Genomic DNA, 24,558 nt, shown 5'->3' on the forward strand with positions numbered 1-24,558 from the left:
ACTCCAATCTCTTTAGCTGCTTCCTTCTAAATTACTATGTAAGTTTCTTATTAGGACTGTGTCTTCGCATTTATTTGGCTACATGATGCCTTATATTTTTGTTTTGTGTATTGGTTAATTCCTTCAACTGGATAGAATCTTCGAGGGCAGATACTGTCTCTGGTGAGAGGCTGTGTGGTGCAAAGGAGTGAGTTTTTTGGAGTGAGTCCTGATTTCACAGTTGTTACAGTGCCACTCAGTGTCCATGGGACCTAAATTATCCTCTCTGAGCCTTAAGGAAAAATTAATGGGAACCTGCACTAAAACTGCTCAGTGCCTGGCATGGCTAAGCTCCCAGTGTTCCTTCCTCCCCACATGTGCCTCCAAGCATGTCCCAGAAGTGTAAGAAGCATCTCTGTCCTCTCTCCCCCAGTATGCCTTTCTGGTGACGGCAGCTGTGCAGTTTGCTGGTGGGATCATCATCTTCTTTGGACTACTGGTGTCACCAGAAGAAATTGGTGAGAAGCTGTCTCTTCCGTTCAGAACCTCTTATGCTAATAGGCGAGGAGAAATCTAAGGCCAGGACAGCCAGTCTTCCTAGCAGAACTGTGAGCTGCTTTCAGTGAATGAAAGGAGCAGTATTGCAATTTGTGTCCTGTGGACGCCGTGGCTATGCCTGGCACAGCTGCAGATGTTTGAGGGAGTGAGGCTCACCTTTTACAGAATCAGGGGAGACTCCTCATTTATGAATGAGTTTTATAATTGAGACACTGACTAGAAATTAGCATGGATGTATTTCTAATTTCACTTCTTGAGACAGATTTTTTTTCCTTCATGAAAGTATTTTAGTTTGATACTTACCTATGGTTCAATACAGAATATGTACAAGCAAAACCACAGAAGCAAATACATGTACAATTCTTCTATCTTTGGAGTATTACTAAAGAGAGTCATCAGGTTAATAGTATATAGTCAATATTTTTTTTGTGTAAGAGAGATAGTGTGTTGTAATTGAAAAGCATTGCTTGAAGCCAGATAAAGTAGAATTAGAGTTCTGGGTTTGTTGTCCATTGGCTGTGACCCTCATTGACCTTAGTTGACCTTGACCTCTGAACCTTACTTGCTTCTTTTGTAAAATGGAAATAAAAATAATATTGACCCTCTAAGTAATGATACGTGCAAAGCACTAGCGCAATGCCAGGCACCAAGAAGGCACTTTGTAAATTGTGGCTCTTACTGTTTTAGGTCTCCCAGATATTGAGGCAGAGGAAAATTTTGAAGAAGACTCACACAAGCCATTAATTCATGGTGCTGAAAATGAAGACGAATATGAGCCTAATTATTCAATCCAAGAAGACAGTACTATTACCCAAGTCAAGGCCATAAGCTTTTATCAGGCTTGTTGTCTTCCTGGAGTCCTACCAGTAAGGACTGTTCAGATCTCCTTACCACAACCAGTGAGATACTGTGATGAGATATTAACTCTGCCTGGGATAAAGCATCTTCACATATTTAGTTTATTTTTGATACTTTGTTTTAGGAATTTTTGTTTAGAGGAATATTGTATAGTGCCCTTCAGCTTGTTTCTATACCAGCACCACTTGAAATCTCATCTGACATCTAATGCAGGGGTTGGCAGGCCTTTTCTGTGAGGAGCCAGATAGTAAACGTTTTCAGCTTTGGGGGGACTGTACGATCTCTGCCACAGGCACTAAACTCTGTAGAGCAAATGACACCGTCAACAACAACATGGAGCAACTGGGCATGGCCAGATTTGGCCTGTGAGCCCTAGTCTGATCCTGATCTAGCATTCGAGTAAGAAGGTACAACTGATACTGTTGAATATGTCATTCTTGGCCTATTGAAGTATTCTAGGATTATATGTATACCAAGAGGGATTTTGAATGGCTCAATAAGACTGCCTATTTGCCTATATAATTATCATTCCAGGGGGAAAAATTGCCCTTTTATTAAAAGGTCTAAGAGCAGAATACTCCACAGTATTTCTTGGTAGTACATTCCAGTGTTTCCACAACCTTTACAGTTGGGAGAACTTTCTAATGTCTGAAGTAAATCCCTTCTACTTCAGTTCTGTCTTGGTGTTTTGGGCGCTCTAGCACGGGAGTGGAAGTTAAGAGGCCTAGGTTATGTTTCCAGCTTACCCACTAATTCTCTTTGAGGCCTGGGGTAAGTCACTCAGCCCATCCTTTGTCTCAGTTTCCCTTCCCGTGGAATAGAAGGTATGCCAGTCTTCTGTAGGGTCTGTAATGGTGAGTTACTGTATTGTAAACAAGCACCCGGTTTTGATAATTTTTTTGTTGAGTGGCACTTTATGAATATAACCCCTCAGCTAGATTCAGGGTCTTCAGGTTGTCATATTTCATACTTATCAGTTCCCTTCTACCTATGCCCCTAAACTAAGAGAACTGAAATTTGCAAAGAGATAGTTCAGTGTGAGTTAAAATGTAAATGTGAGATCCCATAATTCTTTAACCAAAAGATGATGTAATGTAAGGGCAATGAAAGTTCCATTAGGCCTGTTCTTATGCTAATGATTAGTATTTTTTAACTAGTTATTACAGTATTCTGCTGGTAGCATTTTAATTTCTGAGAGAACTTAAATTTTTTGTGACTAAATGTGGAACTCTTTTGTTACTCCTTTGTGTTTCACAAGCAATTGTTCCCTGACTCAGGCAGGGATGTGCAGGAAATCTAGTAAACTTAATTCCTTTGTCTTTGTAGCAGGCTGTGTGGACACGACACAGTCGAGACTGGGATTTGGCTCTCTAGGGGGTGGCTATTGCCCTGCCAGGGAAACTGTTTTAAAACAAGTGATACCTAGGGAATAACTGGCAGCTCTAGGGAAAAGAATATTCTAGCCAGACACCCTTTGAAGTCCATCTCTCTGTTCTTTCCCTTTTTTCTTTTGATGCTAATGTCAGGATTTCCTGGTAATAATGTGCTGAATATAGGAGACTTAGCCTCACTGCCATCTTAAGGCAGCTGCAACTTTTATTCCTCGTAAAGCCACGAGGCCCGTGATGATCAGGTTCTTTCCTTTTTGACTCACCAAAGGTACTCTTTGCTTTTCCACTGGATGTGAGAATACAAAGCTTTTGGAAACTACAGTGTGAAAGTAGTTTTAATGTTGATGCTTTTCTTAGACCTTGAAACTATAGGTTAGTCACATGGCTCTCCATGGTTCACAGTATCAACATTGCAGGAAGTAGAAGAACCAGAAAACTTTGGCTGCTTGCAATGAAAGCTGTGGTGTTTGCTGACTTTATTTGCTCATGGTTAATGCTAGCTAGTGGCATGAATATGTTTTGTCTTTGTCTAAATAAAGAACTGTGAGTATCTGCCCTGCCTTATAGGTTCAAAACACTGGTTTGCTTCTACCAGAGAACTGAAAGGAGAAGAACCAATTAAGAAATAGTCAATGTGTTTTTTTATTCCAAAGGTCTGCTGTCCATGTCTTTCTAGAAGCTAATGGGGACACAGAGAAGAGAGAGACTAGGTAAAGCCAGGCAGATGGGAATTTGTAGAAATGTTTAATTTAAAAATCAGCTACTGTTTGTCCCAAACTCCTCTATTTTGTTTTGCTTTTCTGTTGCATGAAAAATGGTGGTCATGCTGTGCTGTTTGTTCCCTATTGATAGGTGAATGTTTTTCTTGCAGTATTCACTGGCCTATGCCTGCTTGAAGTTAGTGAATTACTCTTTCTTCTTCTGGTTACCCTTTTATCTGAGTAACAACTTTGGATGGAAGGAGGCGGAAGCTGACAAACTGTCCATTTGGTACGATGTTGGAGGAATTATAGGTAATGCCAGTTACATATCTTTTTTTAAATAAAAGAGTTAGTCACTGGTAACATTTTAATGGGTGGTGAAATCTGGCATCATTTAAAGTTTTATTATTTATTCCACAGCCATTTTTCCTAAAGTGTTCTACCAGTAAACAGACAAACTCTTAAGAAAAAAAAAAGTCCATAAAAAAGAAGACCCAGCCTGAGGCTGCCCTGTGATTTATAGGCCCTTTTTTTCTCAGTCCTTTGTTGACAGATCAGTTCTTTTGTCTTAGGAAGCACAGGGGTGTGTCCCTCTGTGATCTCTTTAGATGTAACCCTTTGATACACTTTCAGTGGTACCTCGACTCCAAAGCTAATTGTAGGTCAGAGATCTAAGAATGTGAATGTGTTCACTTCATCCACCTCCCCCACTTTCCCACTACCCACAGCCAAAGAAGGGAAGATAGTAGCTTAGCGTATGGATTGTCAGATCACAGAAGTTGGAATGATAGGGATTAATTTTTGTATGTTGCAGTTGTTTCATTGTACCCAGCTGATTTTAATAGTGACTTTTACTGTGGTTGGAAGTCTAAACAAATAAGAAACTTTTAAGTAGAAGGCAGATGTACATAATGCGTTTTAGTAGGTGTTAGTGGTATGACTATGGCTAAACCTTACGTCCTTTCTGGTACATTTACATTTAGAACTGTGATAAGGCTAAACTGCCCTGGATGCATGAAAGCACACAGTGTACCTTTAGGTGATGTACTGTTACTGTGTTTGAACGTGTCTGCCCTTATTCTTGGATTCAGAGTCAAAGGTGAGGTTGGTTCCTTTAGACTCTAACCATACTTCTGGGTCCTGCTGTCTGATGTGGATTCACCAGATGTCCCATGGCCCCAGGAACTCCAAATGGGACTGTATCTCAATGACTGTGTTGCTTGAAGGATTCCTATTACCTGTTTTTAAACATCTTGACCTGTTGGTTATTACCAAACCATAGTTGCTGCTTTTAATTTTAGTGACTGCTTATTGGCTGCTACTAATAGCCTATGAGGCATGGTCCTTAATTATTCATCCTTTAAAATAACAGCAGAAAAATCAAGAAAAGCCTTTACAGCTGGCTTGAGAAGGGAAAATGGCAGGGGACAGTCAGTGGTTTTGATGATTTTTGCTTTTTCCTTGTTTTCGTGTAGATTCATGGTGTTCTGTCCCCATCAGCTGTCATGGCAATTAACAAGTCAGGTAGTCTTCCTCAAAGGAAATTATGGAGGCAGCTTTTTAGGAGAGTCAGCCATCTTTTTGGTAGATCAGTGTTAGGATCCTGAGAGTGGGTAGAGGTACATGGTGAGCAGGTTTCAGGTAACTCAACTAAATCATGAACGGTTTTGACTGAGATGTACTCTGTACTTAAAGGTGGAACTTTGCAAGGCTTCATCTCTGACATATTACAGAAGAGAGCACCAGTTTTAGCTCTAAGTCTGCTTCTGGCAGTTGGGTCCCTCGTTGGATACAGCCGTGAGTATTCCCCTGCAATTAAATTCTTTTCCTGATCTATTAGGACTAAGGCATTTGCCTTGAGTTAGTGGTCAACCCCAGGGAGATCTTGACACCACAAGGCCAGCTACAAAGGCTGATATGAGACCTTTGTATTGTCCTGTAAATGCCCGGTGACAGTATGATCACATAGTTTTATTTGCTGGGGAGGAAACTGGCATCTCTTCTGCTTTGTTGGTTTGTTTAAAAGCTTGCTGGGAGAGTGTGTATGCTTTGTTTGAGGGTAGGCTCCAGAGGGATAGCATTAGAGCCAATAAAACAATAAAAGGGAAAAGCTTTCAGAAGACGAAAGATGGTAATTAGTAGGCTTGGTATATGTCCCTTCAGATGCTGCTGAGATGGGAGTAGAGTTTTTCTTTAGCTTTAGGAGTCTCATTAGCTTGAGCCACCAGCAAGAGGCAGACATTACAGATAGAAGTTGGAATTGGCGGTGAGAGTGTTGAATCCCTTTGCTGTCTCTGGGCGTGATGTGTGAGGGCGCAGAGATCCAGATCTTTGGCACCGTTCAGTGGGGGCTTTTAAGGTCAGCATGCTGTGTTTGTGTCTCTCCTTGCAGGCTCTCCAAACGATACGTCCATCAACGCACTTCTGATGACTGTTACAGGTATGGCACAAGGTGCCCTTTCACTGTTCTCTTACAATTGCTCTATTAAATAAAGAGCAAAAAATGAAACTGTTTTCTCCCTCAGTCTGAATGATACCAAAACCTTAATTCTAGAGAACTCAGGTGGTGAAGGGGAAGACGTGTCCTCCAGATTCTTTTTCTCTGCTCTTAACGTGACCTGCATAGTCCTGCTCTGACAGAAGCAGTCCCTTTTGACAGAAGTTTTCTAAAAGTGTTGCTTGCTGCCCCTGCTTCTCATATTAATTCTGGAACTGGCCTTAGGAAGATAGTGCATTGGAAACCAGTTCCCCAGCTTTCAGAAAGTTCAGTTTAGCTAGTTTTTCCTCGTATGTTGGAGTTGGTCAGGATTTTTTCACTTAAGCACCAAACAAAACAGTTGCATGCAACTGTGGGCCACATTATAGAAAAATGACTTATTTCTAAACTTTAGATCATACTCAGGATAGTGAGAGCTGCTCATGATACGGGAGGCCAGCCATGTGAACAGACTCACACGCACCAACTGCTGCTCCATCCTTGGACAGCCTCCCAGCAGTGGCAGATAGAACTGCCTGCACTATTTAAATGACTTTTTCTCTTCTCTTTTTATTTTTCAGTATGTTTGGTTGAATTTGGATAGTCAAATGCTCAAATGATGCAACTCTACAATAACAAGTTGACAGGCGAGTGTAGTTAATGAATGCATACGTCCCAGGATTAGAAAGGCTGTGTGTTCACTGTGTTTTCTGTATCTTTAGTTTTTATAAAACATATTAGATGCTACATAATTGAGGTTGGGATTTTGGAGAATTGAATGCTAACTAGTTTGAGGATAATATTGTATGAGAGAATTTCCACTTTTACTGGTTATTTTTTCCTTTATTCTCTTTGTCTCCAACGTACTGATAAAATATTGGGGTAAGAACTTGCCTTATCCAGAGGTTCCTAGTGGTGTCATGAGTGGTGTTTAAATGAGATCCTGTTCTGTTCATGACTTCAGGATTTTTTATTGGTGGGCCTTCTAACATGATCAGCTCTGCTATTTCTGCGGACTTGGGTCGCCAAGAGCTGATCCAGGGGAGCAATGAGGCTTTGGCGACTGTCACAGGAATTGTGGATGGAACTGGGAGCATTGGAGCTGCGGTGGGCCAGGTGAGAAGATGGGGTGGGGCTGAAATGGAGTGTCAAGTAGCCTGTTGGTGGTGGGAGCATTTACACCCGCACACTGGGCCACAGAACAGGTGGCACTCTTGTGCTGTGGCACGCTTTAAGCCATAGGTTTTTCATCTCTGGTCCAGCTGATGTGACATGATATGGAAGGTCCCTCTACATCTTTTAGTTCCTTCTTCCCACTTTTAATTCCAGATAATTCCTGTCTGGAAATAAGGTGACATCTCATAAGACAGATCCCTCAGTCCCAGTCTGCTGCCGCCTCATCAGCCTGGACTTAACACTCCAAGGGGACCGTGAGACACATGCTTCTTGTTAACCCCCAAACCGGCACGCAGATGCCTCCTCTTCCCCCACCAAACACACACGTACACACGTTCTTCACATGGATCACCACCCAAAATTGCCGTGGACCTTGCAGCTGCTCTGAGTCATTTTCCCTGCTTCCTATAACTGTGTCTCAAAGGGCAGTTCATAAATGTCTTGTATCAGAATCATCCGGGATATTCATTAAAGTACAATCACTAAGCTTACTATAGACTTACTGAGTTAGAGCCTGGAGATTTCGACAAGCCTTCCTGCTGATTCTCATGCACTCTAAAACCTGGGGCTTCTAGGCTGAGACTGGCCTACTATGAGTAGTCAGAACTATAAATACAGATCTGTTTTTTTGCTTACATTCAGCCTGCTCTCAGAATGATCTCTCTTCCCTAGACCTTGCACGAGTCTGCCTCTCCTAGGGTATACCATTCCTGGTCATTGAGTACTAATTTTGCAAAAATATGGATTTGAGAATCATCTGTGTGGATAAAATACTTGAAACTTTGGAAATGAGTGAGATATTTAAAGGGGAAAGAAAATATAGGTAAAGCCTCAGGAGATGCCTGGTAGTCAAAGAAATAGAAAGCTAGCAGAGTGAAGTGTGGTCCAGGAGACAGAATTTGAGGAGGTGATCGTTAAGATCATAGATACAGAGAGGTCAGGAGAAGGAGAATGGAAGGAAAAAGGCTTTGGGTTTTGACACTTAGGTTATTCTTAGCCTTGAAATTATTGTATTGCCTGCTTAGTGGAGATGGATCGCTCATGTCCGACTGCTGGTGGTTAATGAAAGCAAGTACTGAAGAAAGTAAGCCACCTCAATGCTTATCACTCTGCAGCCATATGTTATATACTGATCTGTTCGTGTCTGTCTCTCCCACTATGATTTAAGCTTCATAAGGCAGCATTTTATTCTGTTTTGTCATCTACTGTAGCCCTGGGATCTAGAACAGTTCCTGGCACATGGTGAGCATCAGATATCCATGAATGGTTGTAGAATGAATGATTGAGGTGATTGATGTGCTTAGCCTATTTGATTATGAGGTAAAAGAGAAAAGAAAGCTTAGCAGAGAAAGGAGAAACTATGCTCTGGAGTAGGACAAAAATGTCATCAGCCACCAGTTCAAATGCCTTCGTTTAAGGGGTGAAGGGTGACAGTACTGGGGATCCTTTTCTGAAATTGGTGCATTTTAAATTATCCTTCCTCACTAATGTTTTCTTCATTAATCAGATGGGTGGATGATATTAATGAGCATGTCAGGAAGTTCATTTTTATTTAGATTGTCTCACCTGCCAGTGTTCAGATTCGTAACTCTGAGCTTGGATCAGCATTCACCTGACTTCCATGGTTGGGGAAGCAGGATCCAGAGTAAATCATTGTTAACTTTGCTTATTCCTCTTCCGTGGTAATTTTTAAATAATTTCTCATTGCCTTGGGGATAAAATCCCAACTCCATGACTTAATGTTAAAAACTCTTATCAACCTTGTCCCTAGTCACTCTCCTAACTTACCCTGAATAAACTCAACTTCCTTGACTTCACAAGAAAAAAAATTGTTTTTTCCTCCTGATTTCCATAGTGGTTGATGCATACCTGTAATAGAGCACTTATCACAGTGTGTCCCATCTACTGGGTTATTGTCCACGGTACCAGACTCGCTTTCCTTGGGAACAGGCACTCTGTTGCCTTCATATTTGTGTTCCCAGTGCTTAGTATGTTTTTGACACATAGTAGGGGCTCAGTAAGATTAAGTTGCAAGAGAAATGAGAATAAATGTCCACATAAACACTTGTACACGTATATTCATTACAGCTAAGAAGTAGAAACAACCCAAATGTCCATCAGCTGATGAGTGGGTGAACAAACTGTGGTATTTCGTTTATGTTGGAGTGTTATTTGGCAATTAAAAAGGATAGATGTTACATGAATGACCCTAAAAAATAGTCTAAGTGAAAGAAGCCAGTCACATAAGACCGCTTTTTGGAAATGATTTCATTTGTGTGAGGTATCCAGAACAGGCAAATCTATAGGGAAATAAATTAGATTAGTGGTTGCCTAGCATTGGGTGGGTTTGCAGAGTGACTACTGATGGATACAGAGTTTCTTTTGGGGGTGATAACAATGGTCTAAAAATAGATTATGGTGATAACTGTAGTTCTGTGAATACACTGGAAACCATTGAGTTGCCCACTTCAAATGGGTGGACTTGATATGTAACTTAAATATCCATTAAAGCTGTTTAAAAGAAAGATAAAGTAGTAGTCAGAGAGTTTGGAGGGCCACTATTGCTTTCTTGAATGGGTGACTAAACCTCTGTGTTTTCACTTTCCATGATGTGAACTTGGCTAAATCACTGATTGATTCTGCTTTAACTTCTCCACTTAATAAATTTCACTAATAGTGTGATCAAAGACCATGGGTGAAACTCTCACATCTATGTCAGTTTATTTTTGAAACGGGTGCCAAAACCATTCAATGGGGAAAGAACAGTTTCTTCATCAAGTAGTCCTGGGAATACTGGATATTAACACACACAGAATAATGAAGTTGGACCTTTTTTTAATACCATGTATAAAAAAATTAACTCGAAATAGATCAAATACCTAACTTTAAGGACTAGAACTATAAAAACTCTTGAAAGAAAGCATAGGGACAAATCTTCATGACAAATATATACAAATGGCCTGTAAGCACATGAAAAGATCCTCAACATCCTTAGTCTTTACAGAAATGCAGATCAGAAACAATGAGTATCACTTCACACCTATTAGGATGGCTATAATTTTAAAAAACAAGCAAGTATTTGCGAGGCTGTGGAGAAATTGGAACAGTCTCATACATTGCTCGTGGAAATGTAAAGTGATACAACTGCTGTGGAAAATGCTTTGGTGGTTCCTCCAAAAGTGTACATAAGTTACCATCAGCCCCAGCAAGCCCAATCTTAGGTGTATACCCCAGAGAATGGAAAATAGAGACTCAGATATTTGTATGTGAGTGTTCATTGCAGCACTATTCATAGTAGCCAAAAGGTTGGAACAACCCAAAAGTCCGTTGGCTGATGAATAGATAAGCAGCATGTGGTCTGTCCATACAGTGGAATATTATTCATAAAAGAAGTGAAGTTATGACACAGGCCACAACATGAACTTTGAAAAAGTATGCTAAGCGAAATAAGCCAGACACGAAAGGACAAATATTGTGTGATTCCACTTAACATGAACTGTCTAGAGTAGGCACTTTCATGGACACAGCAAGTAGATTAGAGGTTACCAGGGAATGGTGAGAGGAGGTGATGAGGATTTACTGCTCAGTGACTATAGAGTTTCTGTGGAGGGTGATGAAAAATTTTGGAGATAGATAGTGGTGATAGTTGTGCAGCGTTATGAATGTACTTGATGACACTGAGCTGTACACTTAAAAATGTTTAACTGGTGTATTTTGTGTTATATATATTTTACTGTAATAAAAAAGTGGGTAAAATATAATGAAATCCTTTTCAGTAATCAGAATAAAGTAAAAGAATATTCTGTATAATGTTAAAGCTGTACAGTAATCTTATGAGCAAATAGCATAATTGAAAACTGAGCAGCATACTTAAAAATTAAAAGGTAAACTATTTCTGAAAGTATCGATTATTGTACCTTTCACTGGAAGAAGGAACAGTTAAACAAATGGCTTGAGATTGTTCATCTTCCTCTCTTAATAGCAAAGTGAATAAAAGTAAAATTCCTGTCTTCTCTTACATAGTGTTTGTACCTAAACTCTGCAAGCTGAAGGCCGCTAATAAAACTCAAACAGGAGCATGTATGTGAAGGAGCTTTGTAAACTGCAGGTCACTATGCAAATCCTAATGCCTTCATATTTTCTAAAAGGGCCATGTTTGCTTTACCTTTTAGCTACTTCATTTTATTAATTTATAAAGGATTATGTTCTATTCCTTTTCTCCCTTTTAGTATTTAGTGTCTTTGATCCAGGACAACCTAGGGTGGATGTGGGTTTTCTACTTTTTCATTCTTATGGTAAGTGTGTGTCCTCTTTTTTCTTTTTCCTTAGCTAGTAGTTTTTCTAACTGATTTAGTTCAAAGCATTTACTTAAATCATCTCTTAAACAAGCAGAATTGGTGATTGCTTTTAGAGACCCTTTTATGAAAAGTAGCATTTTTTTTACTGTGAAAGACATTCTTTTTTCAGGAAGGAAAGGGCCCTTAGTTTTCCCTTGGCCTGAACCTCCTGAGTGTTTTCATTTATAATTCCGGAAAAAATGATGAGCATTATTGGAAGTATCACCGACTATTAATCAGTGTACTCTTCCAGAATACTCTCTCTGTTAAGTAGAATCTAGGAATTTTGAAGGAAATTACACCAGGCAACTTCAGGTTTGAAAAGTGATTAACACTACGGTGGATAGGTTCTGAAGTGATGAGAGTTTTGTGAGAAAATATTTCTTGTGCCTGAGACAATCTTGGCTGGAATTGTATACTTTCTGGAAATAGCCAATACAAAATAAGGCTTTATGCTTTTAAAATGTTGCTGTCTGTTGAATAAGCATGTGACATACTCTTACATTATTGGTGAAATGGTGCTCAAGACCAGGTCTACTTGAGAGAGCTTCACCCAGCAGGGGATGCATTCGGTGTCGCATCCCGGAATCTCGTGCATCCCACTTGGAGGCAGCCTCCGTTGCCCCAAGTCCAAACATTGTCCTCTAGCCGTGTCTGAGGAGCCTGAGGATAGTTCAGCTCCTGGAAGTCCCTGGAGCCGCCTAAAGGCTGATGTCCTCTGCCGTCACAGAAGATGCTTTCTTCTGCCTAACTGCCTAGCTTCTAAAGGCTGGACCGTACAACTCTGTGTTCTACTTCTGACATCTGTGCTAGATAGAAGGAAAGCCCTCCTGATGAACCTGCTGCTGGTGTGATCACACCAGAAGTTCTAATAGAAAGAAAACTGGATCTATTTGTTTTTAACAGCTGCAGTACCAAATTTCTGCTCTGTGTATGGCAAATTATTTAATTTGCATACCTTAGTTCTTTTTTTGGAGATTATATAACATTAAGTATTTTGTAGTATTGACTGTAATTTTCAAAATCATTTTCTTTTAATATTAAAGATTGAGTTATCTTTGTATGAAGTCAAAATGAATCTAATTGTCCAAATTCATTATTATGTTCAGAACATGATGCTCTAACAATTAATTAAATTGTCACTGCATATTTAATGCTTTTTTCTCTCTGCAGACAAGTTGTACAATTGTATTTATATCACCGTTAATAGTGAGGGAACTATGCTATCTGGTACAAAGACGACAGACTCGCATATTGAGTGAGTGAGCGAGCAGTATCCACAGGAGACAAGAACAATGGGATATACACCGGGACTATTTTTATTTTAATTCACCCTGTTTGGGGATTATCTTAAGAGCTCCAACACAACCTCAGATTGTCAAGCTTCTTTAGACAGTGCTGGCCACCTGAGAGCTGACTGGCAGTCAGATGGGCTGTTTTTCTGCACTACAGAAATTGTTGATGATGATTTTTATTGTTGCTTCATGAATGTACTGAACGGCCTATGAATCTTCCAGCGTCTGTCTTTGGCCCATTGGGGTTTATCCCTTTAACCTTAAATGCCCTGTTGGACTTGGATCCTAGTTCTCCAGCCTGGGAAGTTGAGTGACTGTGCATGGTTTGTATCAATGACACGCTCCATGAACAGAAAGGATCGTTGCATTTTGCTTTGGTGATGAGTTTGCAGAGAGTGGCTCATCTTTGAAGCACCAAATCCTGATAAAGTGCTCCAGCTGGATCAGGCATTCGCTGTAGACAAAGAATCCCTTTGTTAACTACGGTGGGAAAAAAAATCACACTACAGGCTGATTGACTCAGTCACTCTGTATCGGATCTAAAGTCATTCAGCTTCAGAAACAGGAGTGTTCTCAAATTATTTTCAACTTGATCTCCTCCATCGTCATTCAAAATTAACTTTGACTCCAGGAACGATTTAGTCTTCCTTTCAAGGACCATAAGGCAAATCAGCTGTGAACATTCTAGTGTGTAATTCACGTTTGAAGTCCTCAGCCCCAGATTTGTTGTCTGGGAAGTTCAGGATCCATTAGGAAGCTAATCTGCTTTGCCGTATTTTCAGAGGATTGGTCTCTGTCACTACGTGGTTCCTTGAGTTACCTCAGAAGAAGACTGGAGAAAAGGGAAGACCCTTTGTCCTAGTAAGCATGAAGAATGTGACACTGAATCACATTAATGGATAACTGGGGTCTGAGGGGCATTTAGGTATCTGTTCTTTCAAAGACGGTAGAGGGTATGTCTTTAAACCTGTGAGTTCTATACTAATTATCACTATTTTAAGGTCATTCTGTATATTTTAAATTCTGTAAGAGAAGTGGGGGAGAATGTGCAATTTTGTGGGCTAATTTACAGTGGGTAGGGAATATTTTCAGCCTCCTGCTTTATACTCTGAAGTGTGGTGTGTTTTTATGATCTTAAGTGGTAATATTATTTAATCAAGGAGATTTCCAATCAGTTAATTGTTCATTACTGGCAAAGGAAAATATGAAACACAGGAAAGGAAAATAAACTGACTTTTATAACAAATATCTGGCTGTCTGGTTATTTCAGTATGTACTGGAAGTCCCCGTTTTAGAATGTGATTCATGCCTTATGATTTCCAGCAGCTCAGTGTTCCCTAGTGCCCATTCACTGGTGCTACGGTGTGGCCGGATTTTACAGCTTCTCCCCTTCTCGGTGCTGGGATGGCCCCGTTTCTTTCAGGTGCCGTGAAAGCCTTCCTTCCCCTCCGTGTCAGATTGTTCTAAGTTTGGATGAGTCGCCTAGTTGTAAGAATTATCAGTAGATGACCCCATTTTTACTATTAACTACTTTCTCACATTTGGCTGAGAGACTTTCCTCTCCCCCCACATAATCAGAATCTTAATCAGGCTGCGTCTTTGCATCCTGCCGCCAACCGTTGTTTTCCTGCCCAGTTTAAATTTAGCTGGGTGAGTATTCCCCTGACCTCTTAGCAAGACGTACCTGAAGAAGGTACCTGATTGTGGGAAACCTCCTGCCAGGGGTACCTGAAATGATATTATAAATGAAGCACTTAGTACTGAATGGAATTATGTATTGCACTGTGGATATATTTCCTTATTCTAGTTTGGGAATCTATGTAGGAATTGCCTTTAAAAACCCCTCTAAGAGTTAACCTCACTTTCTTGCTAACTTTTTTCCCTTGAAGTAAAGGCCATAGTGCAAGCTAATTTGGAAGTGCATTCTCTGACAGCCAGATCTCTCATACTCACTAGGTTGAAATAAAGTGCTGTGTTCTGCCTTTTCTTACCGTATGGGGTTTTCTGTTTTCTTCTTCCCTATAGTTGCAAAGGAAGAAAAGCCCCTCCCCTGTCCTGATTATTCTGTTCTTCCTGCTTCCTGGAGGACCAGAGTCCCACAGTGAACATTCATACAAGACATGCCCTCTGGCCCTCTCTGTGCATCTGCTGCTCAGTGGGGTGGAGGATACAGGACGCTGTCATCCTTTCACACCTTCCCTTCTCCTTTAAACCTCCAGAACTCTACTCTGCCTTCCAGATAGGTCACTGGTAAAGCCTGTTCTTATCCCTACTAGTTCTGAGTGTCCTATTTTTCTTTTCACAAGATGCTGTCTGCTGCCTTTCTGGCTGTACTACTAACTTCCTCCTCCATTAGGTAACTATCTGTGTAGCTGTTTACCCAGGACAGTCCTGGTTTATGCCTGGTTTATGTTCTGACATAATTATCAATAGCACCTCCCTCCTCTACAAGTGCCCCAGTTTGGACACTTATGCTTAACCCCTGACCTCTTATCACCCTACAGAAACCATGCATCAGAAAGTCATTCCATTTAGAGATCTTTTTTCTCATTCCTTATCTTCCTTAACTTCTCTTACTCTTGACACTGGTACCACTTCATCTTCCCCAGGACTATTTTCTGTGGCTCATACAGTGTTTTAATTCATTTAATTCTCTTACCTGGAAACCCATTCTTGGGCCACAAAGTTAGAAACCTTGGATGAGAGAATCAAGTGCCACCTGACATGAGGTTTCCCACAATCCATCTTTAATCTACTTCTTTACCAAATCTCCCATTGCCTCTCTGCACAGACTGTCTGCAAAATCAGATCAGTCAGCTTATTCCTTGCTACAAATGGCACTGTGTATTCATATCGACTGTCTTTATAAACAATTTCTTTTTAGGAAGCACCTGGTTTTTTTTAAATTAAAGTATCATTGATACACAATCTTATGTTGGTTTCAAATACACAACACAGTGGTTCAGCATTCACCCGTATTATCAAGTCCTCACCCCTCAGTGCAGTCACTGTCTGTCAACATAGTAAGATGTTACAGAATCATTAACTGTATTCTCTGTGCTGTACCACCATCGCCGTGACCAACCTACACTGTGATTATGAATTATTGTTCTCCTTAATCCCCTTCTCCCTCCTCCCTCCCAACCCCTTCCCCTTGGTAACCACTAGTTCCTTCTCTGTGTCTATGAGTCTGCTACTATTTTGTTCCTTCTGTTTTGCTTTGTTTTTACACTCCACAAATAAGTGAAATCATACGGTATTTGTCTTTCTCTGCCTGCTTATTTCACTGAGCATAATACCGTTTAGATCCATCCATGTTGTTGCAAATGGGAGGATTTCTTTTCATGGCTGAATAATACTCCATCGTGGGTATTTGTGAGTATGTACCACATCTTTATCCATTCATCTATTGATGGACACTTAGGTTGCTTCCCTATCTTGGCTACTGCAAATAGAGGAAGCACCTGGGGTTTTTTTAATTAAAAAATTTAATTGTGATAAAATACACTTAACAAAATTTACCATCTTACTCATTTTAGATGTACAGTTCAGTGATGTTAAATGTATCCACATCATCGAGCATACCTTGCCTTGATTCACATTTGTCTGTAATAGTCCCTTGCCGACTCTTAGCTTTGTGAATCTCAGTTTTCTGTCAAGGCTTGGCCAAGCACCATCTATCTAGTCCAAGAAATCTTACCTAGCCAGCCTTACTAGCCCTCTGCTGTTTCACCTTTTTTTGATAGTGGTATCAATATTACTTGGTGCTTCGTGGCTTCTGTCTTACCTACTTTTATATCTAGCTCCCCAAGGAGAGTCTTGCCTTTTTCTTCCATGGTTGGCGCCGAGTAAATGTTCATCATGTTGGAAAAGGTGGAAGGAAAATGAGAGAGTGGAGGGTGGGCAAAGGGGGGTATGGGCCCCTGATTCTGCAAATGGCCCTTCCCCTTGCTTTACACATGATACTGCCTCTTGCAGTTAATGGCCAGGTTGTCTGTCCGGCACAGATGGCACATTATCCTCTCCTCAGGCTCTGGTAGGCCCATCAGCTCTTCCAGAGGGCTAAGCAACAGCGAACAGTGAGCTTTTTGTTCATGTTGCTCAATCTACTGTCTTTATTCCTTCTGCACGTTTTTACCGGGCTGTCCCCTTGCTTCCATTGCCCTTCCAGTTCTGCTCGTCTCTCTCTGCCCCTGGTGTGGCGCCTCCACAGAGCTTGTCCTGATTACCCTGCTTCTAATGCTCTTGCCCTTTAAACTTCTAGAGCTATTAAAGGTAGAGCACACAGTCTCACCCAGACTAATTGATTTTACTGCCTTATTTTGTTCTCTGGTTGTTTCTGGTTGTCATTTCCTCAATTAAGGTGGGAGTGTCAAAGAGTCAGCTCCATGGCCAAGGATGCAGCAGCCATTTGATCAAGACACTGATTTACCTTCCTATGTGGCCTCTTGGACTTTGAGATTCAGGCTCATCTTCCTTTTGCTTTTCTTTAAATGCCCTGATCATTTCTTGTGACCAAGTTTGTTTCGGCATGTATCTAGAATAAATCCGATTAAATATGAAATACTGTTGTTTACATATGTGAACAGGTAGTATAAATCAAATGGTTTTATATATGCCTGTGTTATATGTAATTATGGGTGACAAGATATATGTAGTTACACATATTACATGTAACTATACACAGACACATATCTCAAGTCTAATACTTGGAAGGCAGTCATGTGTACGAGCACCTCCGGGTGGGGTCCTTCCATCACTGCCAGTGTAATGCTCCATGTGTGCACACATCTTTGACAAGTGCCCTCCGCTCACCACTCTTACACCCACCACATCATTGTGAGGGAGGCAGGATAGGTGGTTCTGTTCCTTAGGTGAGAGCTGAGGCTTGGGAATGCTCAGTGGTTGGCCCGGAGGCACACAGTCTAGTAAACAACAGAAGCAGGACTCAATAAAAACCCAGGTCCTTGACTTAACTCCCAGGTTTTTTCATTATGCCATGCATCTCCTTCTCATTTAATGTAATCTTAGCCTAGGCTTACTTACAAGGTATAAATGTGCATCTGCTTTTTTCTGAGGGCCAGAGTCCCTGAGTGGGAGCAGGCCTGTTGGACACCTGGAAGCTTGCGTGAAAACTGCCTCCAGCCCTTCACCTGCTGCCCGCCTCGCCCTTGGCCGCCCTGGCGCCCACGCCTCAGCCTCTGCTCCAGGTTCACCTTACAAACAATACCTTTTCCTCTTTCTTGGTCCTCCTGAGGCTCAGGAGGACTCTTGCACCTGGCAGACTTGTCCTGTAATTTCTTCCCTCCGGGGCCCCTGGGTGGCCAGAGGAGGTGGGATTATTTCAGGTGCCCACCTTGGCCAGGTCTGTCTCTCTCTTCACCAACGACTTGGCTCTTACCCTCTTTATAAGGAACGTTTGATTAACTTTAAGGGTCTTTCTTCTAAAATGCCATTAGCTTTTACTGTCTGCTTTTGCCCTCTGATTAAAGAAAGATTTTTTTCTCTTTTTGCCTTCTTAGAAATTAGGTAAGTAGCAAAATCATTTGAAACTGTTTTAAAGCCCCTTTTTATAAGGAAGTTGTCATGTTAGAATGCCAGCATCAGTAAAATGCTGATAAAAGGGCCACCTTATTTGACCAGATAATATTGTGGATTTTAATGGGATAATTGTTTAGGTAAAACCTTTCATCTGAAGACTTCAAAGGCCTTCACCGTGTTTAATGGTTATTATCGTGTCCTAAAGAGTGATTTCAGGATACCATAGTCTTAGATTTTGTGAGTGTGTGTGTGCACACATTTGCTTATTTATTTAGTGTTCTGTTTTTCTAGCCTCACCGTAGGAAGTTTCAGGTGCCTAACAGCATTACAGTTAAAAATAGTACTTAATGAATAGCATGAAGCGCCTTAGTTTTATGGAATGAAGGTGTTCATAGGATTATAAAATAGAGAGACGCTCTAGAGCCAGGAGCGGGGCTGGGAGGGGAGGCAGCAGAGAGCCAACTAAGTTTCATGTTGTTTACACTGCTAGTTGAGTTCACATAAAAGATGATTCTGTGAACAAGTTCCTGGAGTAACTGTAAGTACTGCATAATCACCCAGGTTTGTCATTTAAGAGAACGTTTGAGGAATAAGCCTGTGTCGTGACTGAAAGACAGGTCCCCAATGAGGTTGAAACAAGACCAAAGCCCCCTCCCTCCCATGACCCCCAAGTAGACCCCCACCCCTGGTCTCTGCAGTCGCTTAGAGGTTGTCGAAACAGCCTCTGGGTAAAGGATGGCTAGTTAAAAGGAGAACCTTTCGAGCAAGACGAGCAGGAGTGGCCCCCGAGTGACCCACTGCCGTCCCCTTTCCCCGTCCGTCTGCTCTTTGGCTGTGGCACAGCCGTGCAACTTTTTACCAGCTCACTTAACGCTGCAGGATCCTGGCGGTTCTAATATAAGGAGATTCATATCGACATTGATGTTTTCTTCCCTCTACCCCCTCAAAAGAAACAGTTCTTAACCTGTGAAGCTCCTCTCCGTGTCTCAGGCGGCTCAGACCTCTTGACTCAGCAGGGGGAGACAAAGTCCCAAGACCTGCCTGTCTACTCGCAGCCCCAGGAAGGGCCACGTGTTCTTACTCCATTATTTATACGCATTTGTTTTGAGACCCCCCTGGCCAGTTATTCTCTCTAACATATGCCACCGGGCCCCTCCCCTCCGGCGCCCCCTCCGCCCCCACCAACCTCCTATCACCAACCTGGTTTACTGAAAGATCAAGATCATCTGGAGGTCTTCCTCTTGCACAATTCTCTGTCTCTCAGAGGAACTGTCTTCACTCACCCTATATCCCACGCCCTTTGATTAGCTCCTTGCCAGCATTTTCTTTTCAGTCTTTAAATTCTACAGGTCTCTCAATTGAGATCCTCAACCGTCCGCCCATGCCTTGCCCCTACTGCCAGAGTCACTACTTGTCTTCTCTGTCCTATACTGCCTTCTCCGTGAGCCCCCTACATTATGTGTGCTAATCATAATGCCCCTTAATCCCCTTCTCCCTCCCTTCCCACCCATCCTCCCACCTCCTCTGCTAGTCTCTTCTTGGAGTCTGTGAGTCTGCTGCTGTTATGTTCCTTCAGTTTTGCTTTGTTGTTATACTCCACAAATGAGTGAAATCATTGGTACTTTGTTTCACTGAGCATATGCCCTCCAGTTCCATCCATGTTGTTGCAAATGGTAAGATTTTTTTTCTTCTTATGGCTGAATAATATTCCATTGTGTATATGTATCACATCTTCTTTATCCATTCATCTACTGATAGACACTTAGGTTGCTTCCATATCTTGGCTATTGTAAATAACGCTGCAAAAAACATAGGGGTGCATATGTCTTTTTGAATCTGGGATCTTGCATTCTTTGGGTAAATTCCTAGGAGTGGAATTCCTGGGTCAAATGGTATTTCTAATTTTAGTTTTTTAAGGAACCTCCATATTGCTTTTCATGATGGTTGAACTAGCTTACATTCCCACCAGCAGGGTAGGAGGTTCCCCTTTCTCGGCATCCTCGTCAACATTTGTTGCTCCTTGTCTTTTGGATGTTGGCCATCCTAACTGGTGTGAGGTGATATCTCATTGTGCTTTTAATTTGCATTTTCCTGATAATTAGCAAAGTGGAGCATTTTTTAATGTGCCTGTTGGCCATCTGAATTTCTTCTTTGGAGAAGTGTCTGTTCAGATACTCCACTCATTTTTTTAATAAGGTTATTCGCTTTTTTTTGGTGTTGAGGCGTGTGAGTTCTTTATATATTTTGGATGTTAACCCCTTATTGGATAAGTCATTTACAAATACATTCTCCCATACTGTAGGGTGCCTTTTTGTTCTGCTGATGGTGTTCTTTGCTGTACAGAAGCTTTTTACCTTGATGTAGTTTCATTTGTTCATTTTTGCTTTTGTTTTCCTTGCCCAAGGAGATGTTTACAGAAAAAAGTTGCTCATGTTTATATTCAAGAGATTTTTGCCTATGTTTTCTAAGAGTTTTATGGTTTCATGACTTACATTCAGGTCTTTGATCCATTTCAAGTCTTCTTTTGTGTATGGGATTAGACAGTGATCCAGTTTCATTCTCTTACATGTAGCTGTCCAGTTTTGCCAATACCAGTTGTTGAAGAGGCTGTCATTTCCCCATTGTATGTCCATGGCTCCTTTATCATATATTAATTGACCATATATGCTTGGGTTTATATCTGGGTTCTCTAGTCTGTTCCATTGGTCTACGAGTCTGTTCTTGTGCCAGTACCAAATTGTCTTGATTACTGTGGCTTTGTAATAGAGCTTGAAGTTGGGGAGTGCAACCCACCCAGCTTTATTCTTCTTTCTCAGGATTGTTTTGGCTATTCAGGGTCTTCTGTGGTTCCATATGAATTTTAGAACTATTTGTTCTAGTTTGTTGAAGAATGCTGTTGGTATTTTGAGAGGGATTGCATTGAATCTGTAGATTACTTTAGGCAGGATGGCCATTTTGACAATATTAATTCTTCCTATCCATGAGCATGGGATGTATTTCCATTTATTGGTGTCTTCTTTAATTTCTCATGAATGTCTTATAGTTTTCAGGGTATAGGTCTTTCACCTCCTTGGTTAGGTTTATTCCTAGGTATTTTCTTCTTTTTGATGCAATTGTAAATGGAATTGTTTTTCTGATTTCTCTTCCTGCTAGTTTTCTGTTAGTATATAGGAATGCAACAGATTTCCATGTATTAATTTTGTATCCTGCACCTTTCTGAATTCAGTTATTAGTTCTAATAGTTTTGGGGTGGATTCTATTTTTTCATATTTTCCTAAAATCTATAGATAAAACTACCAAATACCTCTAGCTGCAATGTGATACTCATTTTCCAGTCTTAAATTGCCTGGAGATCAGTAGGATGTCCTGTTGATAGCCCACTTTAATATTGCTCATTTTCTTTTCCTCGTCCCTACAAACCCTCTACCCATATATAACTTTGCTAGTGGTCTTTGCTTACTAAGCTGCTTGAAACCCTCTTGAGTAACCTTAGGCATCAAGGCATATTGTGATTCTTTGTCAGAGAGTAGTGTCGTGGACAGTGAGCCCTTGACTGTGCTACAATTCTCACTTTCTGGCTTCTCTTTCACTGTCCCTAACAACACCATCCTCTAGTCCCCCTAGGCTTACAGCCTTAAGGGTCACTGTCAACACACCTTTTCCTCTCACCTTGTAGTCAGCCTCCTGGTGTTAATTGTTCTTTCTTGCTTTTCCAATTCATCTTTTCTGTTGATTTCTAAGCCACCTTCCTCTACCTGAATTATTCACAACAGCCTATTTTTGGTGTTCCCCCTTCCAGTTTTGCGCTGCCTCATGCTCAACTCAGAATAATCTTGTGAAGCAGTATTTTTATGGTGCTATCCTCCTTCTTAGATATCAAAAGAGACTCTCGTTTATTGGGTTAATTTTGATCTCTTACATGAATTAATCTCTAGCTAGAAAATCTGGGAGACCCTAGACCTGAGGGCAAGCAGTGCTGATACTTCTCTTCACAGACGTCTTGTTTGTGATCATATTGAACACTTTTCTTCCCTTGTCTTTTTTTAAAAAACAACTTTATTGACATGTAATTTACACATACCATGTAAGTCACCCATTTAAAGTGTACAATGGTTTTAAGGGTATTCGCAGTGTTGTGCATCCATCACTACTATCCAATTTTAGAACATTTCCATCACCCCCAAAGGAAACCCCATTCCCATTAGCAGTCACTATTCTCCCTTCTCCCCAGCTTCTAGAAACTACTGATTGACATTCTGTATCTATGGATTTGCCTATTCTGGATGTTTCATATAAATGGAGTCACAATACATAGTCTTTTGTAATTGGCTTCTTTCACTTAGCATAATGTTTTCAAGGCTGTTCTAACTGGGTTTTCTTGGATTCTGTGTTTATCTGGTTGGCATCCATTCATTTGAGGGCCAACTGTATTTAACTGCATTTTCTTATTTTCTGTATTCTTGATGCTCTGGCATTTGTAGTCTCCTGGACTGGGCAGAGACTGCCCCTCCCAGCACTAGCCACTTCTTAGAGATAGCAAAGGAGTGGCTCTGGAGCACACTTTTCATATCCAAACAAACCAGTCCAGAATACACATGCTAAACCACCCATCTCTTTTATCAAACTCTCACACACCAAGCCAATATTTTCCCTGCCCTAAATCAACCCAGGGCCAGGTACCAGACAGCTAGGGTCAGCCCCTCTGCTCCAAAACCTGCCAGAATTATTTAGACTGGCCGATCCTAATCTGTTTACCCTGTCCTGCTTTGACTTTCCCGCAGAAAATAAAGGCTTTGGCTAGGGCTTTCCCCCACTCCTTTTTCCTCCAGACCCAAACTGGAGCTTCTCCATATGGCCTGTATGGCGTGGTGTGCCCTCCTCTTAGGAACTGTAAGTAAAAAAATCTTTCAATGGCATTGACTTCTGTGTGTCATCACTCAGTCATGTCCATAAATTAAAATCCCATGGGTACAATGAAGACAAAGGCTCATTTATGTTGTGACATGTATTAGTTCTTCAGTCCTTTTTATGACTTCCAGTTGTATGCATATACTACATTTTGTTTATTAATTCACCATGGACATTTGGGTTATTCCCACTTTTTGGCTATAATGAATAATGCTGCTATGAGCATTTGTGTACAAGTTTTTGTATGGGTATATTTTTTCAGGTGTCTTGGGTATATACCTAGGTGTGGAATTGGGGGGTCATTTGGTAACCGTGTTTAACATGTAGAACTGCCTAACAATTTTCCAAAGCACCTGCATCATTGTACAATCCCACCAGAAATCTGTGAGAGTTCCAGTTTCTCCATGTCCTCATCTACACTTATTATTTTCAGGCTTTTAAGAAAATTTTAGCCACCCTAACAGGTTTGAAGTTGTGTCTTACTGTGGTTTTGATTTGAATGCCTTAGGATATTGAGCATCTTTTTATGGGGCTTATTGGCCATTTGTGTATCTTCTTGGAAAAATTTCTCCCTCACTGATTTAAAAATTGGGTTATTAATCATTTTATTGTTGAGTTGTAAGAGTTCTTTATGTACTTATTCTGGATGCAAGTCCCTTACCACATACATGATTTGAAAATGTTTTCACCTATTCCATAGGTTGTATTTTCACTTTCTTGCTGGTGTCCTTTGAAACACAAATTTTTTAATTTGATGAAGTCCTATTTACCTATTTTTCCTTTCATTCCTTTTGATTTTAGTATCATATATAAGGTGCCTAACCCAAGGTCATGAAGATTTGATGTTTTCTTGTAAGACGTTTATTGTTTTAGCTCTTACCTTTAGGTGATCCACTTTGAATCGATTTTTGTATGTGGTAGAATCCAACTTCATTCTTTTGCATGTGGATATCCAGTTGTCCCAGCATTATTTGTTGAAAAGACTGTTCTTTCCATTGAATTGCCTTAGCATCCTGTTAAAGATCAGTTGACCATAAATGCAAGGGTTTATTTCTGAACTGTCAGTTCTCATCCATTGATCTATATGTCTATTTGATTTATATGGATCCATATCAATACCGCACAGTCCTGGTTATTGTAGCTTTGTAGTAAGCATTAAAATCAGGAAGTGTGAATCCCCCACCTTTGTTCTTTTTCAAAATTGGCTTGTGATTTGTGTCCCTTGGATTTCCACATGAATTTTAGAATTAGTTTGTTGACTTTTGTCAGAAAGAAAAAAAGAAAGGGCAGTTGGAATTTTGAAAGGGACCGTGTTGACTCTGTAGATCAATTTGGGGA

General features: G+C 40.8%; 1 protein-coding gene across 8 annotated transcripts in view; it reads left to right on the forward strand.

Annotated features, from left to right (window-relative positions):
* SLC37A3 (solute carrier family 37 member 3) overlaps nucleotides 1–24,558 on the forward strand; it is a 75,296-nt gene that overhangs the window by 26,042 nt on the left and 24,696 nt on the right. For 5 of the 8 annotated variants that reach the window (XM_073238348.1, XM_073238354.1, XM_073238349.1 and 2 more), the window contains 8 exons: nucleotides 413–497; nucleotides 1,225–1,403; nucleotides 3,658–3,799; nucleotides 5,183–5,284; nucleotides 5,880–5,927; nucleotides 6,928–7,079; nucleotides 11,369–11,434; nucleotides 12,650–14,017. In XM_073238348.1, the coding sequence (XP_073094449.1) occupies nucleotides 413–497; nucleotides 1,225–1,403; nucleotides 3,658–3,799; nucleotides 5,183–5,284; nucleotides 5,880–5,927; nucleotides 6,928–7,079; nucleotides 11,369–11,434; nucleotides 12,650–12,742 (867 nt within the window). In that variant the 3' untranslated portion in view covers nucleotides 12,743–14,017. Of the gene's footprint in view, nucleotides 1–412; nucleotides 498–1,224; nucleotides 1,404–3,657; nucleotides 3,800–5,182; nucleotides 5,285–5,879; nucleotides 5,928–6,927; nucleotides 7,080–7,292; nucleotides 7,638–11,368; nucleotides 11,435–12,649; nucleotides 14,018–24,558 lie in introns of those variants that run through there. The other 3 variants (XM_073238353.1, XM_073238355.1, XM_073238352.1) reach the window with 3 other exon arrangements.

The sequence above is a fragment of the Manis javanica genome, chromosome 6, assembly GCF_040802235.1.
Source record: "Manis javanica isolate MJ-LG chromosome 6, MJ_LKY, whole genome shotgun sequence".
NCBI lineage: Eukaryota > Metazoa > Chordata > Mammalia > Pholidota > Manidae > Manis > Manis javanica.